Raw genomic sequence first — 22218 nt, 5'->3', positions numbered from 1 at the left:
CCCGCCAAACATTAAGTGGCTGTGGAGCAGCCGGGTGGGGAGACGGGAAACCCCAGCGTCTGGGAAATCCTGCCCAGGGGTTTGAATGCCGTCCACAATGCTGGGATGAAAGTCCTTTCGCTCTTATTACTCTGCAGGTCCTCTGTGAAATAAATCTGTTCAGCCTCAAGCCAGATGTTAGCAAGCACAGGCTTCGCTCCCCAAAACTGGCCAAAGTTCAACACAAACTGGCACAGGGACACAGCACAAGAATGGTTGATGTGGGAAATGGGAAAGTTCACACAGTAGAGGGTGTTGTTCTGAGTTCTGCCAAAGTCCTATCGAGAGCAGCACAGGAGGAGCTTTCCTATGAATCTCACCGTGCTGCCCAAACTGTTATGCTGATGTTGGGTGTCGAACATCAAAGAATATTCATTTATGGCACGGGCGGCACGGTAGCACAGTGGTTAGCACAGTGCCAGGGTCCCAGGTTCGATTCCCGGCTTGGGTCACTGTCTGTGCGGAGTCTGCACGTTCTCCCCGTGTCTGCGTGGGTTTCCTCCGGGCGCTCCGGTTTCCTCCCACAAGTCCAGAAAGACGTGCTTGTTAGGTGAATTGGACATTCTGAATTCTCCCTCTGTGTACCCGAACAGGCGCCGGAATGTGGCGACTAGGGGCTTTTCACAGTAACTTCATTGCAGTGTTAATGTAAGCCTCCTTGTGACAATAAAGATTATTATTATTTCTCAGCGGGAAGGCTGCTCCCTTCACTCAGCCCAAAAGGATTGACGCCGATGGCGGAGTTTCACCTGCATTTCGGCGGAGTGCGGCAGTGGGCAGGAAGAGTGGCGTTGAAGTCGTCGGCACCAACAGCAGCTATCTCCACCGTATCGTTGGCAATGCAAAACATTCATGAAAGGGGCAGGTCCCCCGACATCACGGCGGCGGATGCTGCCCCACCAGAAACCTGAGTCTTTTAAAGATCGAGGCGCCATTTTTAAAAGCCACTCCGGTGTATAAACGCTCACCGGGACCCGCCCCCACCCCCACACTCCCATCACTGCCCAACCCCCCCCCCCCCTACCCCTGAGCGATGATGTGGAGATGCCAGCGTTGGACTGGGGTGGGCACAGTAAGAATTCCTACAGCATCAGGTTAAAGTCCAACAGGTTTGTTTGGAATCTCTAGCTTTCGGAGCGCAGCTCCTTCCACAGGTTAGTGATGAAGGGACTCACCCGAGGAAGGAGCTACGCTCCGAAAGCTAGTGATTCCAAACAAACCTGTTGGACTTTAACCTGGTGCTGTAAGACGCTGCTGAGCCACCTGTGCTGCTCCGGACGCTCTGCCCACTGGCTGCTCCCTGGCGGGGAGTCAATGGCTGAGACAATCGCGGTCACGCGTTTACGTCGCTGGGTAACGCGATCTGGGTCTCTCGGGAGATTTTCCGCTCCCAATGCCAAACCCGCCCGGAAACAAAATGGGACAGGAAAATCCCGACCCTCTGCCTTCAGCCTGATGGTCGGGCGTCAGTCTGTCGCTTCAAGTGGAAAACTAGGCGTGAGCTCTCCATGGTTATTCGCTCAAATGGAAAATTGGGCATGGATCAACTCTAATCCCAGTTTCAATTCCAATCAGTGGCCCAGGAGAGTAAATGGACGAACTGGATCGTCACGTGGCTCCTAAAATATCTCAGTCCAGGCGTCACTTTCATTGGTATTATGGTCTGTCCCAAATTGAGGTTCAGTTCCAAGATCTCTACGCTCATCTAATCCTGGCCTCTTGACCATTCCCCGATTCTAATCGCTCCACCACGAGCAGTCCAACCTTCAGCTGACTAGCCCCTGAACTCGGCAATTCTCCCCCGAAAACTCTCTGCTTCGTTTTTTCTACTGAAAATAGCCTCTTTGGTCAAGCTTTACGATACCAGTCCTAATATCTCCTCTGGTGGCCCACTGTCAAACTTTGTTTTATAATACTCCTGCGATTAACCTTGGGTCATTTACTACATTAAGGGTGCTATAGAAATGCAAGCCACTGTTCCTATTCAGGTTCCCCCCCCCCCCCCTTCTCAAACACATTGGACACTTACTCAATACCCAACTGGACAGTACATTATTTTCAGTTGCATTTCGTTTCCCAATCAGAGCCAGTTAGCTTTGCAAAAGTGAGTTATATGGTCACAAGCTCAATCATCCTGAACAATCAGTCCAAAAATAATTTAACACTGATTTATAAGTCCTGGTTCAGCAACCCATTCCAAATCACACTCGGCAAAGGCTTTCCTGCAATTCAACAAGAGCTTTCTCTCCAAAAGCTTGCTCATTGTCTCCTTTACCAAAAAATTTTCTCCCTCCAAATCTTACTTCCCCAAAGCCCCAGACCCCACCAACACCACCTCAACCTCTTACCCGGTGTCCTCCTACCGAGACAGATCTCCCAAAGCTTCTCCCGTTAACATGCAAAATAACGCTCCGTCATAAATAGCGCAGCGTCTCCTCGCCACGTTTTGTGCAATGTTTCTGCTGTGGCATCTTACTCAAGTACACACTCCCCTTCGACTTGTTCAGCAATGGTTTCCTCCAAACACATGCACCTTCTTTATTTAAGCCTGGTTACCTGTAACATGCGGCTTGTTCCTTCCTTGGGGACTGAGAACTGAGAACATCACCAACCATCAATCCATGTTCTCCCACCTCAATCGCGTCACCACAACACTGAGGGGTTAGCAGTTTAAACGTTATCCTAGTTTGGGCAGCACGGTAGCATTGTGGACAGCACAATGGCTTCACAGCTCCAGGGTCCCAGGTTCGATTCCGGCTTGGGTCACTGTCTGTGCGGAGTCTGCACGTTCTCCCTGTGTCTGCGTGGGTTTCCTCCGGGTGCTCCGGTTTCCTCCCACAGTCCAAAGATGTGCAGGTTAGGTGGATTGGCCATGATAAATTGCCCCTTAGTGTCCAAAATTGCCCTTAGTTTTGGGTGGGGTTACTGGGTTATTGGGATAGGGTGGAGGTGTTGACCTTGGGTAGGGTGCTCTTTCCAACAGCAGGTGCAGACTCGATGGGCCGAATGGCCTCCTTCTGCACTGTAAATTCTAGGATCTATTTAAGGTGAACGTGTGTTGAAATTATTAATTTATCTGCTTTAATATCGTACACTCCTTTGCTTCAAAAATATTTATACATGATATATAATTAGACAAAGATGTGCAGGTCAGCGGGGGTTATGGGAACAGGGCGGGGGCCTAGTTAGGGTGCTCTTTCGAAGGGTCGGTGCAGACTCGATGGGCCGAATGGCCTCTTTCTGCACTGCAGGGCTTCTCTGCATTCTATGGATTCATCTGATTACTTAAGGTTCCAGATGTTTATTTTGATCTGTGGAGGAACATTGCAAGGAATGAATAATAATGGGAAACAAAACACACCTCAGGCCCTGGATCTCCGAGTGGTCCTATCCGTCCTTCATCGCCCTGCGATAAACCACATACAAAGCATCCGTAAGTGAATAATATGCATTACTCATTAGAATACACTTCACCATTCTTGGGTCAAAGCCTTGTCATAGAGCAAGTTGCCTGGGCCCATCTTTTCAAGAGGAGGAGCCTCGCCATCCTGCCATTTGCACAGTCACTGCCGATTGGCACGATGAGAGTACAAGTTGATACCTCTAGGTGGCGCAACCATCCTCATTTGCTTGAGTTGTACAATTTTTATGAGCTGCCATCCAACAATGGTTGGATGGGCACCACGGTAGCACAGTGGGTTAGCACGGTTGCTTCACAGCGCCAGGGTCCCAGGTTCGATTCCCGGCTTGGGTCACTGTCTGTGCGGAGTCTGCACAGCCTCCCCGTGTCTGCGTGATCTATGATTTTTTGATTGCGTCATATTGATTCCGGATGTAGATGATCGTTTGGGACCTTGGGTGAGATTTTATCCCGCTGGTGGGGTTTGACAACACTGAGACAGCTATGTACAGATCTGGCATCAATAGAGGCTCTTGTTCTCCCAACCTTAGTCTTCTTTGTCTTCTTAAAGAAATTAAAAAAAAAACTAGACTGGTAATGTCAGTGCATGTGCGCGTGCTGCAATTTAAGACATCACCTCACGACTTTTAAAGTGGCATTAAGATGCTTGGAGTAACCGTATGAGTAGGTTCTTCCCGGAGGTGGAGGACAGATGTGAACGGTGCCAAAGAGGCCCGGCCAACCACGCCCACATGTTCTGGTCTTGCCCCAGACTTGTGGAGTACTGGACAGCCTTCTTCGAGGCTATGTCCAAAGTGGTGGGGGTGAGGGTGGAGCCATGCCCGATAGTGGCGGTCTTCGGGGTTTCAGACCAGCCAGATCTATTCCTGGGGAGGAGGGTGGACGCCCTTGCCTTTGCCTCCCTGATCGCCCGCCGTAGAATCCTATTTGGCTGGCGGTCAACAGCACCGCCCAGAGCTGCAGACTGGCTGTCCGACCTCTCGGATTCTCTCCAAATGGAGGAAATCAAATTCGCCATCCGAGGGTCGGACGACGGCTTCCACAGAACGTGGGAGCCATTCATGCAACTGTTCCAGGACCTGTTTGTGGCCAACGTACAAGAGGAAGAATAGTCGGGGGAAGGTAGCCGGCGGGGGGGGGGGGGGGGGGGGGGGGGGGGGGGGGGGGCTACGGGCTCGTTACGGGGGTTTGATGGCTAGCTAAGGCCCAAAACCAAACTAAATAAATGCCAATAAACATGTTGGGGAATGTAAAATATGTATGCCGGCGAAGAGGGGGAGGCCACAGTTATTACTACGAAGATGCTCACCTGTAAGTATATATGTTAATTTTTGCGTGTTTTTTTTTCTCTCTCTAACAATTTGTAATTTGTTCAATATAAAACATGAAAACTGAATAAAAAACATTTATAAAAAAAAGATGCTTGGAGTACCAACAACAAATTAAACCTGCGTCCATTTATATAGCGTCTTTCATGGAATAAAACATCCCAAGCTGCTACATAGGGCCGATTATCAAACAGCATTTAACCCTGAACACATAGGGAGATATTAAGGCGGGGTGGTGAACAGCTTGGTCAAAGAGTTAGGTTTTACGGAGCGTCTTACAGCAGGAACATGAGGCGGAGAGGAATAGGGAAGGAATTCTGGAGCTTAAGGATGAGGCCAATGAAAAGGAATTTAGGGATAAGGTCGCCAATGGTGGAGCAATTAAAACCCAGGAGGTCATATTCGGGGTGTTGGACCAGCCGGTGTTGGAAATTGACGCGGAGGCAGATGTTGATCGCCCGAAGGTGGATCTTGTTAGGATGGAGATCAACCTCTCCACTCTGTGCCCTGGCGTGGCTGGGGGACCTGTTGGAATTCTTAACGCTTGAAAAGGTCAAATCTGAACTGAGGGGAGGATGGAGGGGTTCTACAGTTCATGGGCGTTATTCATTATGCACTTTCGAGAATTGGATCACATCGAACATTAGGGGGGTTGGGGGCTGGGAGGGTTGGGGGGGGAGGGGGACCGTATGTGTTAATGGTGACTCTGGGCGATTCCTGATTCCTGTTTGTCATTTGTTTATGTCAACATGCGGGCCAATGTCTGGGGTTTGGTGGGAGGATGGGATCGTTGTTATTGATATGGGGATTGACATTGCATTCCTTAGTGATTATTGTTTATTGTTGGGTGTAAATTTGGGAGAAAATGTGAAAAAGGAGGAGAAAAAAATATATTTTAAAAGAAACAGAGAGAGGTGAGGCCACGAAGCGATGTGAAAACGGGGACAAGAAGGGCCCGATATAAATGCTACCCTTATTTTTTTGCTCAGAACCAACATTAGAGAATGATTATATTTGTGCTAAATCTAATTTACTTGGAGCCTGGTATTTTCCTTTCAGTTAGTCCATGAACGATGGAAAAATATATTTTTTGCTTTTATACATTAAAGTTGAAAAATAACTCAATGTCTGCATGTGGTTTTTCTCACATCTATTGAAACGGCTGCTGATCCAAACTGGAATCATTTATCTCTGATCTGTGCAGGATGTTGTACTGAATAAACCAAATGTATTTTAAAAGGAAGTTTTTCCATTAATTTTCCTATTCTTCCTTTTGCAAACTCTCTGATCCCATTCCCGAGCTCACATCAGATACAGCTGTTGGCTCTGACAGACATCAATACAGAGTCACCCTGAGTTGTGATGTGGGCTGTTTTAACCCTATGTTGCGCTGGATTAAAGAAAAACCTCCACTTTGATTCGGGGCGGCGCAGTGGTTAGCACAGCTGCCTCACAGCGCTAGGGATCCCGGTTAAATTCCGGCCCCGGCTGACTGTCTGTGTGGTGTTTGCACATTTTCCCCGTGTGTGGTGGGTTTCCTCCGGGTGCTCCGGTTTCCACCCACAGTCCAAAGATGTGCAGGTTAGATGGGTTGGCCATGATCAGTGCGCGAGGTCATGGGGATAGGGCGGGTGAGTGGGCCGAGGTAGAGTGCTCTTTCGAAGGGCCGGTTCAGATGCGATGGGCCAAATGGCTTCCTTCTGCACTGTGGGGATTCCATGGATATGGATTCTGCAGCAAAATCCAACGGCCACGCTGGGCTCGGAAAGCAGCTCGCCGCAGAGCAGTGTGGCTGAGAAACCCATTCCTGGGGTCTACCCCAGCTCACCGCAGTGTGGCCGACAGACCCCATTCCTGGGGTCTACCCCAGCTCGCCGCAGAGCAGTGTGACCGACAGACCCCATTCCTGGGGTCTACCCCAGCTCGCCGCAGAGCAGTGTGACCGACAGACCCCATTCCTGGGGTCTACCCCAGCTCGCCGCAGAGCAGTGTGGCTGAGAGAAGACGGGAGACCCCATTCCTGGGGTCTACCCCAGCTCGCCGCAGAGCAGTGTGGCTGGGAGACCCCATTCCTGGGGTCTACCCCAGCTCGCCGCAGAGCAGTGTAGCCGGGAGACCCCATTCCTGGGGTCTACCCCAGCTTGCCGCAGAGCAGTGTGGCCGACAGACCCCATTCCTGGGGTCTACCCCAGCTCGCCGCAGAGCAGTGTGGCTGGGAGACCCCATTCCTGGGGTCTACCCCAGCTCGCCGCAGAGCAGTGTAGCCGGGAGACCCCATTCCTGGGGTCTACCCCAGCTCGCCGCAGAGCAGTGTAGCCGGGAGACCCCATTCCTGGGGTCTACCCCAGCTCGCCGCAGAGCAGTGTGACCGACAGACCCCATTCCTGGGGTCTACCCCAGCTCGCCGCAGAGCAGTGTGACCGACAGACCCCATTCTTGGGGTCTACCCCAGCTCGCCGCAGAGCAGTGTGACCGAGAGACCCCATTCCTGGGGTCGACCCCGGCTCGCCACGCTCCGCAGGACGTTGCAATGCAATCGCAGTCTGACTCTAAGGTGCACATTCCCGAGCTTCCCAAGGCTTTGCGGTTCGTCCCCTTTGCCTCACAGACCTCAGGCCAGCACAGTGCAGCACTCTCTCTCTCCCATACACAGTGTCCCCAATAAAATGTGCTCAGATTGAATAATGTCCTTCACTAGTGTGGCTCAACAACATAATAAACATACTATTAACAAGGCAACTCGAAGGGGGGGATTTTCCATGCTATATATTAAAAATCCTGCATTTCTATAGCACCTTTCAGGATCTCAGGATGTCTCAAAGTGATTAACGGCCAATGAAATACTTCATAGAATCATAGAATTTACAGTGCAGAAGGAGACCATTCGGCCCATTGAGTCTGAACCGGCCCTTGGAAAGCGCGCCCCACCCAAGACGACCCTATCCCAGTAACCCCACCCAACCTCTTTTTTGCACACTAAGGGGCAATTTATCATGGCCAATCCACCTAACCTGCACATCTTTGGACTGTGGGAGGAAACCGGAGCACCCGGAGGAAACCCACGCACACACGGGGAGAACGTGCAGACTCCGCACAGACAGTGACCCAAGCCGGGAATCGAACCTGGGACCCTGGCGCTGTGATACTTCTCAAAGTTAGTCACTGGTGTAATGTGGGAAAATAAAGCAGTCAATTAGCAAACAGCAAGCTCTGATAAACAGAAATGTGATAAATGACCAGATAATGTATTATGATGTTGATTGAGGGATAAATATTGACTCCAGGACATGAGGGAACACTCCCCCGCTCTCCAAAGTAGTGGCCACGATATCTATTAACCTGACTGGGTTGATGGAGCTTGCGTTTAATGCTTAATCCGAAAGTAAAGCTAATGCCCCGTTGGCTACAAGGTAATAACATGGTAGATGTAAATTTTCTCTCTGTACTTACCTCTTGACCGGGTAGGCCCTGTGGCCCAGGTAACCCTCTTGCTCCTGGCTTTCCCTGGGAAAGATTTCAAAAAGAAAATATTAAACGCCTCAAATCTCTCGCAAACTCGCTGAAGCCCAAAATACTGTCGCCGCCACAGCTGGTCGGACCTCCAATGTGCTGCTGCCTGGGAAGACTTTTTGCGGTCACTGTCCCTTTAAGAGCGGCACAGCAGAGGAAGTGTCGTCTGGCCTGGGTGTCTGATTGGAACTCAGTATAGGGAAACACCCCGGGGGGGGGGGGGGGGGGGGGGAAGAGGGGGGGAGGGGGGGGAGGAGGGGGGGAGAGGGGGGGATGGGGAGAGAGGGGGGGAGGGGGGAAGAGGAGGGGGGAGAGGGGGTGGGGAGAGGGGGGGAGGGGGGAGGGGGAGGAGGGAGAGGGGAGAGGGGGGAGGGGGGAGAGGGGGAGAGGGGGGAGGGGGAGAGGGGAGAGGGGGAGGGGGGAGAGGGGGGGAGGGGGAGTGGGGGGGAGGGGGGGAGGGGGGAGAGGGGGAGAGGGGAGGGGGGAGAGAGGGGGAGGGGGGAGAGGGGGGAGAGGGGGAGAGGGGGGAGGGGGAGGAGGGAGGGGGAGGAGAGGGGGTAGAGGGGGGAGGGGGAGGAGGAGGGGGGTAGAGGGGGGAGGGGAGGAGGGAGGGGGAGGGGGGAGGGGGAGGGGGAGGGGGAGGGGGAGGGGGGAAGGGGAGGGGGAGGGGGGAAGGGGAGGGGGAGGGGGAGGGGGGAGGGAGGGGGGAGGGAGGGGGGAGGGAGGAGGGAGGGAGGGGGGAGGGAGGAGGGAGGGGAGGGGGAGGGGGGATGGGAGGGGGGGAGGGGGGAGGGGGGGGAGGGGGGAGGGGGGAGGGGAGGGGAGGGGGAGGGGGGAGGGGAGGGGGGAGGGGAGGGGAGGGGAGGGGAGGGGGAGGGAGGGGAGAGGGAGAGGGGGAGGGGAGAGGGGGGGGGAGGGGAGAGGGGGGGAGGGGGGAGAGGGGGTGGGGAGAGGGGGGAGAGGGGGGAGGGGGAGGAGGGAGGGGGGAGAGGGGGAGTGGGGGGGAGGGGGGAGAGGGGGGAGAGGGGAGGGGGGAGAGGGGGGAGAGGGGAGGGGGGAGGGGGAGGGGGAGGAGGAGGGAGGGAGGGGGGAGGGGGGAGGGGGGAAGGGGGAGGGGGAGGGGGAGGGGGGAGGGAGGGGGGAGGGAGGAGGGAGGGGAGGGGGAGGGGGGATGGGAGGGGGGGAGGGGGGAGGGGGGGAGGGGGGAGGGGGGGGAGGGGGGAGGGGGAGGGGGAGGGGAGGGGGAGGGGAGGGGAGGGGAGGGGGGAGGGGAGGGGAGGGGGAGGGAGGGGGAGGGAGGGGAGAGGGAGAGGGGGAGGGGAGAGGGGGGGGGGAGGGGAGAGGGGGGGGGAGGGGAGAGGGGGGGGAGGGGGGAGAGGGGGTGGGGAGAGGGGGGAGAGGGGGGAGGGGGAGGAGGGAGGGGGGAGAGGGGGAGTGGGGGGGAGGGGGGAGAGGGGGGAGAGGGGAGGGGGGAGAGGGGAGGGGGGAGGGGGAGGGGGAGGAGGGAGGGAGGGGGGAGGGGGGAGGGGGAGAGAGGAGGGAGGGGGAGGGGGGAGAGAGGGGGGAGGGGGAGAGGGGGGAGGGGGGAGGGGGGGGAGGGGGGAGGGGGGGAGGGGGGAGGGGGGAGGAGGGGGGAGGGGGGGAGAGGGGGGAGGGGGAGGGGGGAGGGGGGAGAGGGGGAAGGGGGAGAGGGGGGAGAGGGGGGAGGAGGGGGGAGAGGGGGGGAGAGGGGGGAGGGGGGAGGGGTGGGGAGAGGGGGTGGGGAGAGGGGGGGTAGAGGGGGGAGGGGGAGGAGGGAGGGGGAGGAGAGGGGGGTAGAGGGGGGAGGGGGAGGAGGGAGGGGGAGGGGGAGGGGAAGGGGGGAGGGAGGGGGTGAGGGGGAGGGGGTGAGGGGGAGGGGGAGGGGGGAGGGAGGGGGGAGGGGAGGGGGGAGGGGAGGGGGACGGGAGGGGGGGGAGGGGGAGAGGGGAGAGGGGGGAGGGGGAGAGGGGGGAGGGGAGGGGGAGGGGGAGAGGGGGGGGGGGGGGAATTCTCTTCGGCTGGAGGCTTTCCAGAACTAGCAGCAGACATGCTGCTGAACCTGCAGACCCTGGTAAATAAATCCTTTGTTATGCACTAATTAAGTGCACTTTCCATCCACGATATTTAAGTCGGTCGGAGCAATACCAACTAAAGCATTACTGGTTGGTCAATTTTTTGGAAAGACAGCCTTATAGTTTATTTATTTAGTGAATGCAAACCCCCCAAAGCTAAGCAAGAGCCTTCTCATTTGCTGAGGTTAAGGTGATCAGGCGCCCACTCAGCGTGTAGGTAGGTCTTTCCGCAAGGGCACGAGGGGTTTGTACTGAGGCGCCAGCAGTGGAGGTTCGCTGCACGGGGGCCCTGGCCTGTCCTGAACCTATTTGGCAAGGACCGCCATCGCCATGGCAGCTCAATGCCTGCCGTTTGTTACAAGGAGCCTGTTAGCAACTTCCCATATTTCCCATTCCTGGATCTGAAGGCTGCCGGTTGGCGGACCCTGTTTGGGGAGGGTGTTCCGTACGGGGATGCCGGGATGGAGGGGGTTGGTGGGTGGGTTGGACGGGTCACCGTGGAGTGAGGTCCAGGGCGGACAGTTTCGCCCAGTTTTGTAGGATTTGAAATGAAAATTTTAAACATGCAAGTCTTTCAGCCTGTTCATGAACTGCTTTAGTCAGCTAATCTCCCGCCTGATTGGTCAGCCATTTAACTGTACTTACCTTTAGGCCTTCTGGACCATTTTTCCCTGGATGTCCGATATCTCCTGGAAAACCCTAAATGGAATTTATAAGATAAAAGATGATGGATAGTAAGTGACGCGACATATATACACATGATGTATCATTGACAGTCTGGAGTCTTTGAAATTACAAACTGATACTCTAGTTAATACAGGACAAAGCAGCCCCGCTTGATTGCTCCCCCTTCCGCAAACATTCAAACCCCCCACCGCCGACCAACATTAGCAGCCGTGTGCACCATCTACAAGGTGCACTGCAGCAGCTCACCAAGGCTCCCAAGGCAGCACCTTCCAAACCCACGGCCACTACCACCTAGACGGACAAGAGCAGCAGATACCTGGGAACCCCACCACCTGGAGGTTCCCCTCCAAGTCACTCACCACCTTGACTTGGAAATATATCGCCGTTCCTTCACTGTGGCTGGGGCAACTCCCCCTCTAACAGCACAGTGGGTGCACCTACACCTCAAGGACTGCAGTGGTCCAAGAAGGCAGCTCACCACCACCTTCTGAAGAGCAACTAGGGACGGGCAATAAATGCTGGCCCAGCCAGCGACGCCCACATCCCGTAAAAAAAATTTTTTTTAAAAGTCCTTGCATCTTACAGTAGAGATAGACGAGCATATCCAATCTGGGAGTGATTTTGCGTAAGAGCCACTTCACAGCTAAACCTATGCTCAGGAATTTGCTCACAGTGGAGGGAGGGTGCATGTTTCAGTCCCTGGTCTCTGGTCCGCGTTTGTAGAACTGCAGGGATAAGGAGGCTCCGCGACGTCTGGTAATTTGGCAGCTAGAGCGGATAATCTGGAGAGGGTGTTTCTCTGCCTTCTTCCCTTTGCTGCAGCCCGCACTGTGCTGTGCTGTGCCACATCTGGTGAATGTATTAAATAATAAACACCCTCATGCCGCGATGGACTTATCACAGAATTTACAGTGCAGAAGGAGGCCATTCAGCCCATCGAGTCGGCACCGGCTCTTGGAAAGAGCACCCAACCCAATCCCACACTCCCACTCTATCCCCATAACCCAGCAACCCCACCCAACACTAAGGGCAATTTTGGACACCAAGGGAAATTTAGCATGGCCAATCCACCTAACCCGCACATCTTTGGACTGTGGGAGGAAACCGGAGCACCCGGAGGAAACCCACGCACACACGGGGAGAACGTGCAGACTCCGCACAGACAGTGACCCAAGCCGGGAATCGAACCCGGGACCCTGGAGCTGTGAAGCAATTGTGCTGACCACTTTGCTACCGTGTTGCATCTGTCCCTCCTCTGTGGTGTAAAGATTAACAGGCTTCATCTCAAACGGCCGATGGTGGTGTGGTGGTAAAGTCACTGCGTTGGTCATCCTGAGGCCTGGGCTAATGGTTTGGGGCCTTGGCTTCGAACTCCACCGTGGGAGCAGCTGGTGCAATTCAAATTCATCGATTAACAATGAAAACTAGTCTCAGTCACGGTGACCCTGATGATTATCACTGATTGTTGTAAAAACCCAACTTGCTCACTAGCGCCCTGAAGGGAAGGAAATCTGCCGTGCTTATCAGGTCTGGCCTACATGTGATTCCCGACCCTCGGCAATGAGCCCCCCGCCCCCTCCACCCCCTCACCCGAAGTGACCGAGCAAGACACTCAGTTCATGGTAATAAGGGAGGGGAACAAATGCTGGCCTTTCCATCAAACCTCCATTCTGTGAGAGAATAAATGTTACAAAACAGAGTTGTAACTTATACTTGGCTAGAAGGTGGAAGTGGAGAGACTGAGATCTGGACAGGACCAGCCTCCCCAGGACCCATCCGCGAAAGGAGATGAGAGTTACCGCAGATCGAACCCATCATTTTACAATATCGGAGAATCAACGCCAAAACGTGTTCGATAGATTTCAAAGTTTGCATGAGCGGAAGTAAAAGTTAAGGATCAGGTGCTTCAGCCTCGCCAAAACTCCAACTCACCCAATCTAATATTCACCTGTACTTTCATTTTAAAAATTAAACCCCAAGACTCACCAGAGATTGTTTCACGCATTTGACAGCTTTTGACAAAATCATTTTGTCCGCTAGCGTTTCAAATCGCCATTGGCTAAATCTATCGGCCTGGCGCCCCACAAGCAAGCATTCTGGATTCACGTTACCTGTATCATTTTAATACTTTATATTTCTTTGCCAAGGTCTTCCATTAATGGCTTTTTAGTTTGGCTTGTAAGGCACGGTTTTAACTCATACCTCAGCACCTTAACGCTAAAGTTCCTCTTTGTTACATTTCTCTGCACACATACGTTATTCGGGCAAATGGAATCACACATAGTCTGACCAGCAAATGACCACAGTAATTTGATATTTCTTTGCTCCTGCTTTGAATTCTAACATTATATTTAGTGTCTAATTGCTTTTTAACATTGCCTTAACATTGAAAATGATTAGTTTAGTACCCGCAACGTTCTTTAAAAGTCGCTTTCTGCTAATTCCATACATGTGTCGGCTGTGGTTCAAAGGACAGCATTCTTTCAGCTGTGTGAGAAGGTCGTGGGTTCAACTCCTGCCAGTGTGGTACCAAAGCCCTGTCTGCCCTCTCGCGATGTTTAAAAACTCCATGTCACTCTTTCGAAGAACAGCAAGTGAGTTATCTTTAGGGTCCTGGGCCAAGTGCAGGGCCGGCTCAAGGCACCGGCAACTCGGGCAGTCGCCCGGGGCGCCATGTGCTAGGGGGCGCCAGAGACTCGGGTCCCGCGCATGCGCAGTTGGGCCGGTGCCAACCAGCGCATGTGCGGTGGCCGCCCGCCCCCAGGGCGGCCCCCCCGGCTCGGTCCGCCCCCCCCCTGCTCAGTCCCCCCCCGCCCCCCACGGGTCCGCCCCCCCCGCCCCGCCCTCGGGTCCGCCCCCCCTTCGGGTCCGCCCCCCCTCGGGTCCGCCCCCCCCCCGCTCCCCCCTCGGGTCCGCCCCCCCGCCCCGCCCCCCCTTCGGGCCCGGCCCGCGTGCGACCAGCACCATGTTGCACAGCGTGGCCACCACAGGCTGCTGCCGTGCGTATGTGCGGCCACGGACCTGGCCATTCTGCGGCCATATCCGCCGGTTAAAGCGGGCTTTACACTGCGCGGCTGCTGCCCCCCCCCCCCCCCCCCCCATTGGCCGGAGCATCAGCGCAGGGGAGCCCCCGACTTTTTATTTGTAAGACCAGACGGATCCTGCGGATGTGGCTGCAAGATCGGAGAATCCAGCCCCACATCTCCAATGCTGTGTGCAGTTTTAGTCTCCGTATTGAAGGAAAGATGTAAATGGAGGTGGTTCAGAGGAGGATTACAAGGAGGCGATACTCGGAATGCGCGGTTTGTCGTATGAAGAGAGGTTGGACAGACTGGGCTTGTTCCCTCTGGAGTTTAAAAGAACGAGGGGTGACTTGATTGAAGTTTAAAAGATCCCGAATGGTCTCGACAAGGTGGACATGGAAAGGATGTTTCCTCTTGCGAGGATGTTACCTCCAGATCCACGGGGCATGATTTTAAAAATAGGGGTCGTTCTATAGGACAGAGATGAGGAGTACCATCCACAAGATGCTTTGCAGCAACTCACCAAAGCTCCGCGCACAGCACCTTCCAAACCTGTGACCGCTACCATCTAGAAGGTCAAAGGCAGCAGACACTTGGGAACCCCACCACATGAAAGTTCTCCTCCAAGTCTCGCACCAACTACATCACTGTAGCTTCACTGTCGCTGGCCAAGAACCTCAAAATCTCTAACTCCCTATGTGGTGTACCTACACCACATAGACAGTAGTGGTTCACCTTCATGTTCTACCTTCGCAATAGGGGCAGCATGGTAGCATTGTGGATAGCACAATCGCTTCACAGCTCCAGGGTCCCAGGTTCGATTCCGGCTTGGGTCATTGTCTGTGCGGAGTCTGCACATCCTCCCCGTGTGTGCGTGGGTTTCCTCCGGGTGCTCCGGTTTCCTCCCACAGTCCAAAGATGTGCAGGTTATAAGACCATAAGACATAGGAGCGGAAGTAAGGCCATTCGGCCCATCGAGTCCACTCCACCATTCAATCATGGTTGATTTCAACTCCATTTACCCGCTCTCTCCCCATAGCCCTTAATTCTTCGAGAAATCAAGAATTTATCAATTTCTGTCTTAAAGACACTCAACGTCCCGGCCTCCACCGCCCTCTGTGGCAATGAATTCCACAGACCTACCACTCTCTGGCTGAAGAAATTTCTCCTCATCTCTGTTCTAAAGTGACTCCCTTTTATTCTAAGGCTGTGCCCCCGCATCCTAGTCTCCCCTGCTAATGGAAACAACTTCCCTACGTCCATCCTATCTAAGCCATTCATTATCTTGTAAGTTTCTATTAGATCTCCCCTCAACCTTCTAAACTCCAATGAATATAATCCCACGATCCTCAGACATTCATCGTATGTTAGGCCTACCATGGTTAGGTGGATTGGCCATGATAAATTGCCCTTAGTGTCCAAAATTGCCCTTGGTGTTGGGTGGGGTTACTGGGTTATGGGGATAGGGTGGAGGTGTTGACCTTGGATGGGGTGTTCTTTCCAAGAGCCGGTGCAGACTCGATGGGCCGAATGGCCTCCTTCTGCACTTTAAATGCTATGAATAATAATAATCATCTTTATTGTCACAATTAGACTCACATTAACACAGGCACCGGAATGTGGCGACTAGAGGCTTTTCACAGTAACTTAATTGAAGCCTACTCGTGACAATAAGCGATTATTCTATTATTATTACAATGAGGTTACTGTGAAAAGCCCCTAGTTGCCACACTCCGGCGCCTGTTTGGGAGAATTCAGAATGTCTGATTCACCTGACAATACGATAACTTGGTGGGGTTGACAGAGAGAAACTATTTCTTCTGGTGACAGTGGACATCGATGGAACATAAATCTCGGAAATCGAGTGAGACCCAGCAGGGTCGAACTAAGGAAGCACTTGCAGACAAAAGGGAGATGGAAATCTGGAACTTAATCAGCCAAAACGCTGTGCATGATGGGGGTCAATTGCCACATTCAAGGCTGAGATTGTTAGATTTTTGTCCAGCTAGGCGAAGAAGGGTTAAAAATCAAATGGAGTCATGGATTGGATGCTGGAACAGAATCAAGGGGGTGAATATTAAATGCTCACATGCTAGATGGCACACAGGCGACACAATGAGCCTTTATGGTAAACACTCTCCTAACCCTGACACCCCCCCGCTGAACAAACACAGAGACAGTGTCAGCCTGAGGAAAGGTGGGGGCCGGGGGGGGGGGGGGGGGGGGTGATAGAGAATGGGTGCAGGACAGGGAGGAGGTCGACAGAATCTGACGTTTACTCCCCCCATCCTTGCCCCAGAATGACCATGTCAGAATCCACCAGGAGACGGCAGCTCCAGCCCGGAGTCCTGGAATGAGCACGCTCAAGAAGGAATTGTCCACATGGGGGCTGTAGACATGGCGGCGGCACTCAGATCTGCCCCTTGCTGGCAATCCTCGTTGAATACTCCAGGAGGGCGTTGTGAATGTCCTTGGCACAGATCAGCCACCTGATGGTGCTCAGGTACCGAGTGCACAACTGGCTCTCTGTCTGCACTGTGTCTGGCTTGGTTGCTGTGGGAACAAAGTTAGGCGCGTGTTTGGAAATGTCGATGCTCTGGGAAAGGCATTGAAACGCCAACCTCGGGCACAGCTCCACCTGGGTAATTAAGGATGGGCAATAAATGCTGGCCGAACCAGCGATAACCCAGCTATAGCTACTCTCAGTGACTCCAAGGCAGTAATCCAAATGACTTCTTCCTAAAATGTCATAAACTGTGACAATAAAACACCAAGGATTCGATTGCAGCTTATAATCACTCCTTGGCATCTGCAAACTCATACAAAAGACAGTTTGAATACCAGATGGTTGCTTTTTTTTTGGCAACTCCAAAGGCAGCCCTTGTTGCCTTGTGATGTCCAACTGAATGATTAGCAATGATGACATAACTATTCAGCATTTCATGAAAATTATTTTGCAGTTTATTACTGGGAAACAGATTACTTGGAAAATGCTTTGTGCTTCTAAATGCATAGTTACTGAAAATCCACTGAAGCTAGAAAATGTTTTGGACTATTGTCCTGTGTCATATTATCAGTTCTGTCTCCTACTGCACCAATAGTTCGGAATACTAACTAACAAACTAACTCACACAGTGAGTGAGAAAACTACCTTCTCATGTCTGGGATTCTGTCCAAACATTTCCAACTAAAGTGTCCATCGATTAGGTATGAAATTGTCATGTGAGAGTACCTTTAAGAAATGGGTGTTTATAAATGGGTGTGTATATAAATATCTGTAGTGAGAGTACCTTTAAGAAATGGGTGTTTATTACTGCAGTGATGTCAGAGAGTGGGTGGAGCTGGGCTGTCTGTCCGCTTTTTACTTTCGTTTTTGAGCAGGGTGTGTTTTAGTTTCGTTTTCAGTGTTGGAGCTGAAGCCAGACCAAGCAGGTGTACTGTTGATCTCTCTGCCATCAAAAGACTATCTCTTGATCATTTGGTGAATTCAGAATTATAAATGTTTTCAGTAGTGACTTTAACCTGATGTGCTTCTGATAAAGGTTTTGTTTTTAAGTCGTTATGGATGTTAACAAGGAAAGCTTAAAGGTTTACTTGGTGTTGTAGTCTTTGGGGTTGTATTTGAATTGATGGTTGCTGAGATGTTCACTGTTTGTTTTAAAAAGGTTGACTTGAGTTCATAGAATAAACATTGTTTTGCTCTAAAAAAATACTTTTCCATTTCTGATGTACCACACCGGTAGAGTGGGTCGTGTGCTCCCCACACCACAATCTAGTAAAAGTTGTGGGTCAGGTGAACTCCATGATACACTTTGGGGTTCTCTAACAAAATTAACGGGTTGGCTTCAATCTGATCGCCAGTGGACGTGAAATAATCTGTCATTAACGCGGAGAGCTCACTCGGAAGTGCCGGACTGGTAGTGGCTGCTTTTAGGGGCTGGTTTAGCACACTGGGCTAAATCACTGGCTTTTGAAGCAGACCAAGGCAGGCCAGCAGCACGGTTCGATTCCTGTACCAGCCTCCCCGAACAGGCGCCGGAATGTGGCGACTAGGGGCTTTTCACAGTAACTTCATTGAAGCCTACTCGTGACAATAAGCGATTTTCATTTCATTTCATTTTACACTGGGGGACTGATGCCGCGGAATAGTTTTAATTTTTTTGAGGCAGAATGCAGCCAGCTTTACTGAGCCACAGACTGTGCTGCACAATACCGGAGTGCGTTTGATGATGACAACAGGTGCCAAAGTACAGAAGGTTTTCATCCTGACGGGAGTGAGCTGGAATGTATAGGGGCGGCGGAGAGAGAGAGTGAGTGGCATAACAATGGGTGGGATGGCATGGACAACTCATTAAACACAAAATTTGTTCCCTCCAGATGGAACATAAGGGACCAAACATTTGCCCCCTCTGGAGTGTGAAAATGGAGGTGCATGCTAAACGTTGTCCGACTGACTGGCATGCCGGTTCCCCGGTACCATTCCCACCCCCACTTCCGTGCTCGGTGGGCACCGAAGGGGTTGGATTGCTTCATCCACCCCAGTTTTCACATTTTGATTTAGTGTTTTTAAGTTTCCGTTCCTCTTTGTTCTGTTTGGGCTGTGCTCTGTTTGTCCTTTTTAGGAACAGCCCCTTTTAATTTACCCCTCAGTTAATTTCCGTTCTTCCATTTAGTTGATTGACTCCAAAACACATCATTCCCGCCTGGCACCATTTTTCAGAGGTGGGAACGCAAGTGGCTGGGCTTTTTGCTTTTTTTTTTAAACAAATATTTTATTAAGACATTTATGGTTTGATAACAACAAATGATACAAATGTAAATATAATTCAGTCCGTAACACCCCCCCCCCCAATCAACAACCACACCCAGCCAACATCCCTCCAACCCTAAGGGGATCAAGGGTTTTGGGGAGAAGGCCGGGGAATGGGGATGAGAAAATATCAGCCATGATTGAATGGCGGAGCAGACTCGATGGGCCGAGTGGCCTGATTCTGCTCCTATGTCTTATGGTCCTATCCCCTCTCGCTGTTCCCGCCTGAACTAAACTAACTCCCCTACCCCCTCCTTTCCTAACCCCCCCCCTTATTGAACCTGCTAACAGTTTAGTTTTCCCTGAAGAAGTTGATAAACAGCTGCCACCTCCGGGCGAACCCTAACACTGATCTCCTCAGGGCGAACTAAATTTTCTCAAGCCTGAGAAACCCAGCCATGTCACAAACCCAAACCTCCGATTGTGGGGGCTCCGAGTCCCTCCACGCTAATAAGATCCGTCTCCGGGCTACCAAGGAGGCAAAGGCCAAAACGTCAGCCTCTCTCGCCCCCTGGACTCCCGGGTCTTCCGACACTCCAAAAATCGCCACCTCTGGACTCGGTTCCACCCTTGTCTTTAAAACCGTGGACATGACATCTGCAAATCCCTGACAGAATCCCCTTAGCTTTGGACATGCCCAAAGCATGTGGGCATGGTTACCGGGCCCACCTGCACACCTCACACATCTGTCCTGTGCCCCAAAAACCTGCTCATCTGGGTCACCATCATGTGTGCCCGGTGAACCACCTTACATCGTATCAGGCTGAGCCTGGCACATGATGAGGACGTATTGACTCCACTCAGAGCATCCTCCCACAGACCCCCCTCTAACTCCTGAATACCTGCCCAACCACCCCTTCCTCAGCCTGGTCTGGTCCACCACCCTCAGGGGTGTCTCCTGTAGCATTGCCACATCCACCTTCAAACTCTTCAAATGCCCGAACACGTGAGCCCTCTTGACTGGCCCATTCAACCCTCCCGTTTTCCCTGTGATCAGCCTGGTCGGGGGGCACCCCCCCTCCCCCATCCACCAACCAATCAACCGTAACCCTTCTTCGGCCAGCCTCCAGCCTGCGTCTCCTCAGGCCCGCCCTCGTGCACCCACTGTCATCGACCCCCAATTTGTCTCCAAGTGCAAGTCCCGCCCCTGTCAGCAGATCAATACCCCCCCCACCCGCCTCCCCATAACAAAATAACAATCCCAACCTCCCTCAACAAACTGATCACCTGCTCACCCCCCACTGTGCTTCCGTGAGCTAGCTAGCCCGCCCAGCTAGCCTGGTAGCCCCCGCCCATTGCGCCAAGCATCCTACCGCCCACCAATCTCCCCCCCCCCCCCCCCCCCCCCCCCCATCCCCGCTCGAACATACATCACATTCCCTGCCACCTTTAATTGCCCAGCCAGTTCACCCTCTGGCCACTAATCAGCCAACTCAGAGGAAATTATCATCGGGTGACTGCTCCTCACACAGTGAGGGGTCGGCACCCGCATTGGACTCCCAAATCAATAAGCAAAATCCTGCCTGAAATGTCCCAAGCGTACAATTTTTCGATTATATTGGGGATATAATTCTGTCGGGTTTTGTATCTGCCGCTGCTCCTCCTGGACCGTCAAGCTGCAAACATCGCGATTAGATTGAACCTTTCATTCGGATGAACAATCTGGATCTGTGCAGTCTTGCTTTGGATCCAACTAAAGTTTTGCTTTGACTGAAGAAAGGGATTGCTGAATTGGCCCCAAGTCACTGAAGTTAGAGCTGAGCTCCAGTTCTAAATTAAATTCACTCATCTGGCACAGCTTGATTGTTCCTGGAACATCTTGCCTTCCACATGGATTAAGCTAACACTGACTGGAGCAATGCAACCGACGGTGCAGATAAACCGCATGTGGGCTACAACTACATTCTTCACTGCGCTATGATATAGAATGGGTTGTCCAAATGAAAAGGACTTTTCAGCCACAACAGCGAAGCTACAAGTCTAATACAGTTGCTTAGTCATATGTAATGCGAAAGCCAGTGTAGGCTTGATTCCAGCTATTATTTTGCCAGTTCGTCAAATATGAACCGGAACCTGTTACACATATGGATGCACTTGGTGTACTTAAAATTGGCAAACGTCAACTCAAGGTCCTGCAGCATCACACAACATGACGTGGGAGTCTGCAATGATTAAATGTCCAATTTCTAGGAATAGTCTGCGACGGACACGGAAATCAAGACAAACAATTTAGCTACATTAAACCGTTCTGGTTCTAGGACGGGAAAACGGACACGCTGGTAATCAATGTTCAGCGTGTTAAGAGGTTTCCGTTGGAGAACTCAATATTACCCAGCTTGTGCAAATGATCACTTTGTTGGGATCTGGGCATATCATTTCCCTAGATACCCATGACATGCACGTTGGAATGTAAGGAACAGGAGCAGGAATTAGGCCATTTCGGCCCCTCCAGCTTGCTCCGCCATTCAATAAGATCACGGCTGATCATATAATGGCCGGAACTCCACTTTCCTGCCCTCTCCCCCACCACCCTTGACTCCCTTGGCCGATCGAAAGTCTGTCTAACTGTTGTCTCTTGGCTCTCAAACCTGCTTTGCTTAATGCAATCATAAAACATGTTCCTTCAGTATTTTGCCTTCAGTGAGATGATATACCAGTTTTAAAATGCACCCATGCGTCAAGAGTTAAACATCTACGAACGCTGGGGAGTTGGAGAAGGCAGGCAGAGCTTCAAACAATGTGCTTACAAAACCATTTAATTACTTTTATGTCAGCTTGTCAAACCATATCTGTAGAACATTTTTATTAAAACCTATCGAGAACTTCGTTTTTCTCCTGCACTCATGGGAATATTGTCATCTTGTATTAATTTTTATTTAAACGTTGGTTCTGAATGGAATGGAGGGAACTATATCATTGCTAACCGAATCAGTGCCTTATTAAATCACATTATTCGCAGAACAAGAGGCATGCAGGAACAGCTGCTACTAGTTCGAATCCAACATAAACATCAAACGGAATAAGACAGACCAAAAACTGACCTAATTTTTATTTTGAGTACAGAAATGTCAGCCCTTTGTTATTCTATTATTATTCTACATTGGCTCCCAGTCGGCAGTGTCTCGATTTTAAAATTCTTATCCATGGTCTTGTTCTTCCCCATCTGGGTAGCCTCCTGCAGCCTTACAGCCCTCTGAGATCTCTGCACTCCCTCAGCTCTGGCCTCCTCCGCATCCCTTGTTTGCGTCTCTCCACCATGGGCGGGTGTGCCATCGGCAAGCTCTGGATTTTCCTCCCCGCACCGGTC

At 52.2% G+C, this 22218-nt stretch overlaps 1 protein-coding gene across 2 annotated transcripts in view; it reads right to left on the bottom strand.

Annotated features, from left to right (window-relative positions):
* LOC119955649 (collagen alpha-1(XXVII) chain B-like) overlaps positions 1 to 22218 on the bottom strand; it is a 605839-nt gene that overhangs the window by 269161 nt on the left and 314460 nt on the right. For both annotated transcript variants that reach the window (XM_038782071.1, XM_038782070.1), the window contains exons 20-22: positions 11037 to 11090; positions 8239 to 8292; positions 3401 to 3445 (exon numbers count right to left, since the gene is read on the bottom strand). In XM_038782071.1, the coding sequence (XP_038637999.1) occupies positions 3401 to 3445; positions 8239 to 8292; positions 11037 to 11090 (153 nt within the window). The remainder of the gene's footprint in view (positions 1 to 3400; positions 3446 to 8238; positions 8293 to 11036; positions 11091 to 22218) is intronic.

Source organism: Scyliorhinus canicula, chromosome 21 (genome assembly GCF_902713615.1).
Source record: "Scyliorhinus canicula chromosome 21, sScyCan1.1, whole genome shotgun sequence".
NCBI classification, from domain to species: Eukaryota; Metazoa; Chordata; class Chondrichthyes; order Carcharhiniformes; family Scyliorhinidae; genus Scyliorhinus; species Scyliorhinus canicula.
Note: the sequence above shows the minus strand (reverse complement) of the source record. Positions and strands in the feature narration are given on the sequence as shown.